Below are 11,517 nucleotides of genomic sequence, written 5' to 3' on the forward strand. Positions count from 1 at the left end.
CGCCGAGCACTACTCAGTCTACCCAGCTATTAAATGGGAACCTGGTGGCCTGGTGTCAACTGGGGAAGCAACCCACCCAGCTGTAACATCAATGGGTACCTGGCATTAACTGTGGAAGCAAATACCAACCGTTACATGTCTCACATGGTCCAGGTGGGAGCCCACACCTTCACCTGTGGGACATGGAACAGCCTTACTAGTCCTGTCATAGGAGGAATTTCCTGCGCTGACTTCTAGAACTTAAGTAATGTGTGCACAGGTGTCCCAGTGTAGGCGTAGTCTACAGCTGAAGATATTTTACTTCCGCACAAGTGAACATTGCTCTGTGGTGGTTTCTTTTCGGTGATCTGAAATACAGGTGTGACAACTCTCCTTAGACTTTGAGCTACTTCCCTTCAGGTGTTTAACAACTGAAAACAATAGTGCAGGCACTGGGATGAGCCTATCCTTCAAGTCGAAAAGGGCATGTCCTGTACTTACACGTATAAAAATGTAAGGAAGCTTTGTGGCTTTTACAGGGAAAAGCAGACAAACTATGAAACGGTTGAGAAGGTTGTGTAATATGTTGCAGTTCATTCAAATAGTGCTTCTTTAGCAGTGCATAGCAATATAATTAGATAATTACAAAATAATTCACTAATTATGAAATACTAATTAGATAGTTCTGTATGTATTCTTATAAAGCATAAAATCTATTAGTTAAAATGTTAGCATAGTGTGTAATTTTTATGTTGTTAAGGCTATAGCTAACTGCTGGTTTTTAAAATAGCACAACAACTTTTTAATGTAAAGAGATGTACTTGTGTGTCTTGTGTGTCTTGTGTGATAGTCGTATTCATAGCAAGTGAAACATGCAAATAGTAGTGTAAGGAAAATCTTACATACTGTAGTGAAACCACTCATGGGTGTGAAAGAATTTAAGTATCTTAAAGCAGTAGCTTATCGCACTTATAAGCTCCTGCCTTAAATGTAGTAACACCAAACAAGTATACAGAGAAACTGAGAGTACAGTATTGGATGGCATATTATTATATGAAATGATTGCATGCTGTAATGTAAGTACTGTTACGTATGTTGGGTTAATGTCACGTATTATTTGATTTACTACAGTTCCTAGATGTCGTTTTCCAAGTCCTCCCAAGGTATTTAACTTAGCAGCACTTGTTTGGAAGCAGTTTATGAAGTTCTTACGTGAACCCCTGTGAGTTTGTATGTCTGTTTGTGTTGTGTGTGTTTTTGTGTTTGTATGTATAAGAGTATGTGTGTAACAGTGTGTGTCAGCATTGTCAGCATTAAAGCTCGGGAGTTTGTAAAACGCTGAATAATGGAATAAGCATAACAGATTATACAAATGGTTATATACTCTGTGGTAATTACAGTTTATTTACCTTCCAACAGCTCTGCATGGCACTCCATGGCGATAGATAAACAGATTATTAAATAGGATGAGTTTACAATCAATTCTCCTAGAACGATCTACCTTCGCTAAACTTACTTATCTACACTCCTTAATTGATATTGCTACAAGACGAAGGCCTAGTTCTATTCTTAGGACAAACTAGCTGGCCTTCACGTTCATCCGGCTGAGTCACACTTACGAGTTAATAGAGTCCAGTGGTTGTGTTTGTCTTTAAAATGGATTTCAAAATGCTTCAGATTTGAACCAAGGAGTGTAGGTAAGCAAGTATAGCAAAGGTAAATCATTCTAGGATGATTGGTCATGTGCTTGTCCTCACCCAGCTGCTGTTTATCCATCACTGTGGCTTGCGATGTAGAGCAGTTACAAGGTAAACAAAGTATAATTACTATAGAGTATATAACTATTTGAGTTTTGCTTATTCTTTTAATTTGCTATTCCGTATTCCGCGTTTTACAAACTCCCATAACTATTTGCAGAAAATAATTTTTGCTTATTCCATTACGTATTTCGCTATTCCATTATTCCTATTCCGCATTTTGCAAACTCCCTTTCAGCTCATTCCATTAAGTAGTTTGCCTGGTAGGCATGGCAAGTAATACCTTTTTATTAACAAAACTCAATCATGTGTTGTTATACGTAGGTTGGTTTTTTATTGTTGTTGTTGTTAGAAATTACCTGGCCACTATCCTGGTTAATTTCAAACTGCAATTACTCTATTACGCATAGACCCATTTTCAAGGTGTTCCTTCAAGAGATGTGTACCCTGTAGGTATGACAAAAGAAGTGTAATTTTTCAAAAATTGCTCATATCTACCTTGTTTTTAATTCAATCTGTACAAAAATCGGACTAAAAATGTGCTGTAGATTGCTCTTATTGCCTTTCAAATTTGAAGCAAGTATGGTGATTTTTCTAAGTGTTGCAAAAGGAAAAGGATAACAAAAATATGAAGAAAATAAGACAAACTTCAAAGGCATGTCTCCTAGTGATGGCTGCAACAGATTCAACTAAACTTTGGAACACGAGGTGCCATATCCCATGTGAGTTTGCACAGCAAAAATGGTGAGTTTCAGTTCAGGCTTTCTCAAGGTACAGATGCATGAAAAAGGTGTTTTTTTGCTCTTGTCTGTCACAGGCTGTACTTAGCCACACCACACACTGTCATGTGTTTTGATGAGTAGTAACATTACAAGTGTTTGACATAGTTTTATATTTCCTATAGCTTGCTGTTTTTTATTCTGATCAGTCCATTGATACAATTATCTATATTTTGTATGAGCTATGGAGGTGACATAGAAGACATCAAGGTTTACATCACCAATCTAGATACAAATCAACCAAGTAATCTACAGTATTGTTGTGAACTTATAGTATAATACTCCCACTATTTTGGCACGCTATCTGTATCTGTTGTTCATAGGAGACAAGAAACCTCTTTTGAAATCGTGATTCTTTTTACATACTCTATCAGCTTTAACAGTATATGGTTGAGTGCTTATTAACTACTGCCACCTGTTAACATACATAATAGGCATACCCCAGACCATTTATAAGGACTTGAGGCTAAAAAAAATTGACAAAGTTTAGAACATGGCCCTACCTTAAGTGTCATACTTCTGTTGTTTCTTTCAGGCACCGATTAAGTACCAAGGTATTGTGAGGCTTGTTTTAAGTTTTCAGTAAATATTTTTGGTGGGAAAACACTATCCTGCATGATCCCTACTATGTAGTACTTACCTTACCATAGTGTATACAAATGTGTTGTTTTTTGTTTGTTCAGCTTTGTTTTATCGTCCTCTCGGTGAGCTGTTCATTAATCATATTGACAGAGACACAATAAATTTGGTATGGATTTTTATACCTTCAAGTTTCTCTAATATTTATTCGTAGGAGCACGTAAATGACACCCAAGAAGGAATTAAAAAAGTGGAAGATGGAAAAGCTGTTGCACACGTGTTGATTCCCGCAAACTATACAGACAACTATTTTCAAAAGTAAAATTGTTGATGTTGTGTTACTTACGTTAATCTCACATCGGTACGGTGAAACCAAGTCGCTGTATAAGAACTTGGTTGGGCCATCATTATTATATTGCTGTCTCTAGGTGTAACAAAAACTGATGCAGTTGGGAGGTGATTATTAGTAATGCACTTGACTATTGTATTGGAGAGCATGACTGCCGAGTATGTCAATCTTGAAAGTGCAAAGGCTATGCACTCTGTGAAACAAGGGTGAAGGGGCTACAACCCCTTATTTTCCCTTCTGCTATCTCTACATACATGTACACAGCTAGTGTATTTACCTTGACACTTGGTCATTCTGTACCTCCCTCTATCACAAAATAGTGAATATACGTGACTTATGAGGGTGGTTGCGAGAGACCAGGAATATAACAATGATGGCCTTGAATTGACTGTCTAAAAAGTCCCTCATAAAAAATCTCTATAATACAGCAACTTGCTTCCTAATTATGGTCAATATCTGAATTGAAGCTGATCAACTTTCACTGTATCTTTGTGTAATGTAATAATGTATATGAAGTGTATGTGAATTAACTTACCAGTTTGTCAACTAAAAGACAAGATAGCCACACTACACAGGGGGTATCTGACTAAACTTTGCCATATCTTGTTTCTGAAACCACATTTGTATAGACATGTTATGTTTCACGGTATGACTGTTGTTTCCTTTTGACCTTGGAAGGGCAATACTGAATAGAATGATGACAGATGATGTCATGAGCTTGGTGCTTCCATGTAAAGTCAAGTACACATGAAATAAGTGTAGCTAGTTGTAATTTTTTTGAATCGGTGCATGAAAATGGATTGGGGCACAATGGTGAGATGGCCTAGAAGAAGTAGATGCTCAATATTCAGCTCACACACTGGTCTTGTTCCTTGTGGACTTCCTTTTGGATGTTGTATTAGAGTAATTGACTGTTCAATGTATTTAACTACGGTAAGTTATAAGTCCTAAATTTAGTTTTGGCCACATCTCATTAATTCTTGAAGAGTTTAGACCTGCTCCTTCTATCTCTTCATTGCTTATGCTTAAAACATCATTGCTTATTTACTTGCTTTTTGTAGTTAGAGGTGCACCGATATGGAAATTTTCCAATATAGCAATAACCGATACATTGGCTACAAAAATTACCGATTCCGATATCAATATCTGAACATAAAAGGTTTTCAGTATGAACACTACAATAAATGTTAAAAACATGTGGCAAAAAGTTTAAAAGGTTGTCACTAAATCCTATGTGAAGAAAAAAACAAAGAATTGTGAAATGGTGGTGATAAAAAGGTATGTAAAAAAGAAAAAAAAGGATAAACTGAGGATTTGAACCCTGGCCATCATGAAAACCTTCGCAATTTGAAACTCACATTTTAACCATTGTGCTACTAAGTCAACTAAAAAATAGTTTGGACAATTATAGTACTTTATTTGTAATACCTGCTCATGTTTGCTAAAAAGTTAACTTTTCACTGATACCGATATCGTCATACCAGTACCGATACCAATATTGATATTGGTGCACCTCTATTTTGTAGTCAGTGCATATTCATTTTTTTTCAGTTACGGATGATTCATTACAACCCCACCTGTGGTTTGGTCTTCATGAATGAAATATTGTTTATCTACTTGTTTACATTAATGACAAGCTGCTTATTTTTCCATAGTGTAATCACATGTAATACTTTGTTATCCATGCAGGACAGTTGATGTATGCTTTAAGATGTTAAAGCTGTTTCCTGTTGATATTACCAGTAAGGTTTTAACAGTGACTTGTGCTATTGTTATCCAATTGGTATAAGTATCACTAGAGCTGGGTCTTGCTAACACTTTGTGTGTTGTAAATAGCAACAGGTTTAATTCTGTTCTAGATAATAAGCTTCTTGGCAAAGAAATTTATGTATAAATTTTCTCTTAATTTAGTGTAGGTTATACAGTAGTTCAGATCCAAGGATCTGTGCTATTTCAAAAACCCAAAGTATATTACATAATCACAAGACTGTAACAACCAATTGTTTGTTGCCTTTAAAAAATAAACTCAAGCAATTGTGTGGTTCTGGTTGCTGGTTAATGGCATCTTCTTACTTAGTCTATTTAGTGCTCACTTAGTGCTAAGATGGGCAATGATTTCTAGTGATTGCTGTGACATATGTAGACAAAGTAAATGTGACAAAAAGTTATTCATAACCTTTGGAGACCCACTCACAGGATTTTAAATACCTCATTCACTTTCAAAGCTTATTATGGATAGCATAGCCTAGTGCATGGATGTGGTACACATCCCCTCACCTAATACCGTAAGCCCGTAACCAGTCTAGTTACTTTCTAGGATACTTGTGGTGGCTTTAAGGTGGTGGTCAAGTGGATAATAGGCAGAACATTTGCTAGAAACCTTACAAACTGTGATACCAGCTGTTGTGTATTAATAACCCCCAAAATGCATGGCTGACTAGGCTACAGCTCAGCTCTAAGGTAACATTTGCCCACGCCCACGCCCAGACCCATTTTCCCCTCGTTTTGTCTACATTTTGCTTGAATTCTGTGCGTGTCTCACACGACTGTATAAAATTACACTGTAGCCACATAGTCTATGTTAGTTTAGTCACAGTACAAATTGCAAGAGTACACAACTTGCCCTCGATATACACCCATTTTGCTTGCACTTTGATCAGATTTTAGATGCAAGCGGAGCTGAGCTGTACTGTAGCTACAGTATGTGGGTGCACCTAAAATTAGCATAGTCATGATGGGGCTGTTAATCCTTGTTGAGATGTTATAGTACATGTAGAGAATATATTATAACAATCCCTCATTACAAGCTCTTGTAGAATAGAAACTCTCGTAAATTGCTGTCGAACATACTATACCATACACATGGAAATTTTCTGTAATTTTCACACAGCAACCGTGAAAATAAAATCCACGAAAATTTCATAGTGTGTAACATAATTTTTTGCTTCAGCAATGATCACTATCACTAATTCCACTCATGGCTATAAGGATAGACGTATCCCCATTTGGAGAGACGATAAATTTGTGAGAGCGATTCTAGAAATGCAAGACACCCAGGCCCTTTGTGGTAGCTAGCACTTCGGAACATGACAGCTTTTTAGTGGTGCTTGAGGTTGCTTTCAGCTCTCTGTTAGCACAATCGACTGCTTGACTTGGCTGGTGTAAAGTTGTGAGTTATATCTCTGCAAGCCTTTTTTATCCTTGCAATTCTTCAACCGCAAAAAAAGTAAATAAACTTGAGGTATGTGATTCGTGAAAAAAATAGTAATGCTGTTTTTTTGTTTTTTTTATACAGAGTATTTCCACATGTACGGTATTGTACAATAAAGGTCCACATTGATTACGTAACTGTAATCGTTACATTGATTGTATAGTTTTTTTAACTGTCATACTGTGGTTAGGCATTTTTACAGTACAGCTGCTTAGTACTGTATGAGTTTCATGCATTTTGTAGTACCATCATACAGTACAGTAGTACTGTATACTATATTATACATACTCACAATAAATAGTACCAGCCTCACAGTTCCTTGACAGTATTGGTGTGGTATAACCAAGTCTAAACTGCCTTCAGTGCAATACACAACCCTTCTAATAAGTTGTTATAAATATTTTTTGCTTGCTTGCTCCTGGCTTACTGACTAATACAGTACCTTCAGACAAGCATCACTCGAAAGGCTACGGGTTTGATTTTTTTAAAAATAAGAGTTATTGCTTCAGCCCATTAGGAATCTTTTGGCATCGTCCATATTCCCCATAGTGACTGGATTGAGCATGGAAAGCTATGGCTTTTCCTTCTTGTACTGTTGTTCATTTGAAATGCTGTATAACAGGCTGAACATAGCTGAAAATGAACTACGTATTGACCTCTTCACTTCTCAGCAGTTGTATGGACACATGTCCAGATGCAATATTAATTTTATAGAATTTCTAATGCCATTCTTTCTTTTTGATGCAGTATGCATGGGCCCACCAGTCATAATTATCTTACAAAAGAAAGTAAGCATAATTTTTTTTTTTAAAGTTGACCATAGAAATGAATCAAGGAAGGTCACCTACACCTGAAGATATGCTAGTGGACATTTAAAGGAGTAGTGCAACACTACTGAAGCTATTTAACTTTGATAATTTCACTGGGCCTTTGAAATAACCGCATTACATCATACAGTACAAGGACGGCAAAGGTGTGGGCGTGGCCCATGATATAATATAGCCCAAAAACCTGCCTCGATTTTCCTCACAACATCATGACAATATTGGTTGGGTAAAATTAAACCCAAAAGTGTCTTCAGATCGACCCAAAACATTTCTGTCAAGTTGCTACAGAATTTGTTTTTTTAAATGCATTCAATGGAATTTTCTACTGCTTGCCTGCCGGATGCCTTCAGTCAAGCGTAGCAGAAAACTGGCTACAGCTACAGCCCTAATTCTTTCACAGAAACATTTCTAGTTCGCTTAAGAAAAAACCTTTGGTATATTGATAAACGTACAATGAGTACGCTATTGTGTTACTTTTTATCCTTCTTTACCATGGCCATCAGTCAAGGTTCTCTGCTGATAGTGTTAATAGTCTACAGTAGGGCTTCCATCTACAGGTGTGCATTGCATCAAACTATTCGAATACACGTGGCATTGCACCAAACTATTTGAACACATGTGGCTCAGTAGTTTTCAAAGTTGGTAGTTGATACTGTATAGTGAAAAACTTTGGCTATAAAAAAGTTCAGTAAAAACCCACTATTGCAAAATTAGCGGCAAATAGCACTTCCCTTTATAATCTATGATAGAACGTAGCTACCACGTACTGTATACATGTGAGTGATTAAACAACTTGCCAATTAAGGGGTGTGGCAGCCATTTTGATCGCGAGCCTTTATCCCTCACAGTAAGGGATGACGACTCGTGATGGAAACAACTGCCACACCCCATAATTGGCAAGTCTTAATTGCTTCCATTTAGTTGCATTTGAGTGGTAGCTATCATACAGCTGGCTGTGTTTCTAAACACCGAGCTAAATGGCACTTCTTTGCTATGACCAACACTATGTTTAGTTTCGTGAATCCAACTTACTACAGTTTAGCAATTTATATATAGTGGTGTGTTATGCTAGTTGATTGCTTGCACAATATATAGTGCTGTGATTAACTCTATAATAATAATATTGTGACTGGTTTCCAGGGTATTTAGTAGTCATGAGCTTGTAAAGAAAGTTCACAAGCAAGTATAAGAATTAGGAATTTTAGGGACAGTGTATAGTACTGCAATAAAAGGCACTGAAACAAGCTGGATTGGAGTAGTACGTAATGTCCAAATAAAACAATAAGAAGTGAATATCCCTACTGTGCATTTTGATTGTAGTGCAGTAGGGATATTCACTTCTTATTGTTTTATTTGGACATTACGTACTACTCCGATCAGCTTGTTTCAGTGCTTTTTATTGCAACACTAGCTATACACTGTCCCTACTCTATTTTAAAATTCCTAATTTCTTCTTATACTTGTAATAAGTAAACAAACATAGGTGCAAAATATGCATTTATGGCTGAGTAACTAACAAGAAAGCATGGCTATCATACCTACTATGAAGCGAGAAGAATAGAGGACTCATGGTTTGTGTGAAGGTCATGAAGTGCAGTGCCTTAATGTATTCCATTATTACCAGTTAATTTAACCATTCACTGTTGTTCTACATTATTGTCCATTATCATCCATTATCATCCATTATCATCCATTAGCTACCCATTAGTTCTACGAATTTCATTAACTTTCATGAATTTCCGTTAACTTTCGTGAATTTCATTATAACACTAGCCAGGTGAAATCATCAAAGTTAAATGGCTTTGATGGTTCCTCACTACCTCTTTAATCCCTAATTCTGTCATAGACTGAAATTGAAATGTAAAAATTAACGTCCACTAGTATATCTACAAGTGTAGGCTACCTAGCTCCCTTTTTTCACTACTATTTATTTCTTTGATCTCTAATTTGAACTTTAGTTTCCTTGTACTTGTAATATAGGAACATGGTTACCAAAGGAGGAGATGATTATTACTTCGTGTTGTGTATAAACTTCTTTCACGTCTTATAATATTATGCCAAAAATGAAATAGTCTTTTCACAGAGCAGGAACATAGATCCATGTCTCCTTGTTGTTACTCTGGTAGACTTCCCATGAAGAGAGAGATACAATGTTTTGAAAACGATTGTGGGAAACTACTTAGCCACCACCTTAAAACACTAAAAGTTTCTATTCCATTATTAATATAGAGATGGACAGCCATTTGGCACCACCTTTGATGTCACAACTCTTTTCCTTGGCATTTTATTGATGGCCATCCCCTTTTGATGTAGATTGTTTACACTGCTGTCACTTAAGTTTGCCTGATATATGCTCACACCCTTCTTGGACCAGTGGCCCTTGGGTTTGGGCTTAGGGAAATCCTTCATGGCATGGTACAACATAATTATACTTATAATTTAACATCATTATTTTGTTATCTTTAGAAGAACAACTGGATAATGCTACAATTCAAGTGTCAATGGATGTTGCCAGTAAGTCATAAATTCATGCCCACATCTGTAATATGAATATGTATGTTTATAATTATTGCCTTGTTTACATAACTTTACCAGTCATGTATTTGTGAATCGTTCAGTAAACTGGTATCGCCAGTAATCAACAAAAGAAATCACCTGCTTAGAAGTACTAACTAAATAAACAAGTTGATGTTGTGCTACTTCTAAAAACCAGGTGCCATGCGGCTAGCTAACTCATCTGGAATTAACCAACTGTTTTATTGTTTTAACCAATAGGGTTTTTGGTTGTGCAATAATACATTATTATTCGTGTGTAATTCTCGTATTTCCTATTCATGAAATTTTCATAATTCTTTCAAGTATGTTGCTATGCACTGCTAAGGAAGTGCTTGTTAACCACTTTTACCAACATATATTATGGACAGGAGTATCTTCTAAACTGTTTTATAGTTTGACTATCGTGTTTTTTTTCCCACAAATTCTCTCGACAAAGCCTCGAAGCTTCTCTTCATTTTCGTCTGTACATAAGGGTACGCCCCCTTTCAACTCGAAGGGATAGGCTATTCCTAGTAGTATACGAGGCCTGCAGCATTGTTTTTCAGTTGTTAAACGCCTGTAAAACTGGTAATTCACAAAGTCTGAGGAGAGTTGCCACACCCGTATTTCAGTCTGCCAAAAAGAAGCCACCTCAGAGCAAAGTTTACCTGTGCAGAAGTTTAATACAGAATTGATTTCGCTTTTACTTCTTACATAAAAGGTGACCGGATTTGCGAAAAGGTACCTTTTTACACATTTGACATACCAGCAAACAAAATGATGTAACACTTGATTCCTTTTACGGATTAATTTGCTCTTAGTCTCCAAATGTAGCCAGATATTGTGGCTACATTCATGGAAAAGTTCAAGCAATTATATGCCATAATCAAAAAGTGATGAAGCGTTAAAGTTCAAAAAATGGGTCAAATTTTGTGTGTGAAAAAGGTACCTTTTCGCAAATCCGGTCACAAAGCTTCTTTTAACGATTTTGCGTCGGAAAAACATCAGTAGATAGGTACACACACGCTTTTACAGAAAAAAATTCAGTAAACCAAGCACGCACCCACAGCCAGCCGGTTGTGGGCACGCGCCTGGTTTAAATATTGCACGTGTTTCACAAAGTGGTCAAAAACAATCCCAGTGATTTTCTTGTTGCTATATGAATTTACTGCTTAATAACAACATAATAACTGACTGATGCATATAGGACAAAAGTTGCTCACATTTATCATGATACGATAAATTATCATACATAAATTAACATGCAGCTATTACGTATGTTTGTGCATAAATTAGTGACATAATTCACTTTTAAAAGTAGCAGTATACGTATAACATAGTATCCTAACCATTACTTACTGCTATGAATAAGTCTCTAGTACAACCATAGATACTAGACTTATAATAGGGATTGGCAACGGAGGCGTAAACGGAAATAATCCGCGTTTCGCTTTCCCGTAATACTGTTAGGAATTTTCAAGTCACTACCAGCTAACCGCTA

The 11,517-nt window shown here is 36.5% G+C and overlaps 1 protein-coding gene across 1 annotated transcript in view; it reads left to right on the top strand.

Moving 5' to 3' along the window:
* LOC136266123 (ABC transporter G family member 20-like) overlaps window positions 1-11,517 on the top strand; it is a 39,252-nt gene that overhangs the window by 15,028 nt on the left and 12,707 nt on the right. The window contains exons 9-14 of the mRNA XM_066061089.1: window positions 1,111-1,201; window positions 2,641-2,759; window positions 3,199-3,263; window positions 3,309-3,412; window positions 5,133-5,185; window positions 9,948-9,995. Of these exons, the coding sequence (XP_065917161.1) occupies window positions 1,111-1,201; window positions 2,641-2,759; window positions 3,199-3,263; window positions 3,309-3,412; window positions 5,133-5,185; window positions 9,948-9,995 (480 nt within the window). The remainder of the gene's footprint in view (window positions 1-1,110; window positions 1,202-2,640; window positions 2,760-3,198; window positions 3,264-3,308; window positions 3,413-5,132; window positions 5,186-9,947; window positions 9,996-11,517) is intronic.

This window comes from Dysidea avara, chromosome 9 (assembly GCF_963678975.1).
Source record: "Dysidea avara chromosome 9, odDysAvar1.4, whole genome shotgun sequence".
NCBI lineage: Eukaryota > Metazoa > Porifera > Demospongiae > Dictyoceratida > Dysideidae > Dysidea > Dysidea avara.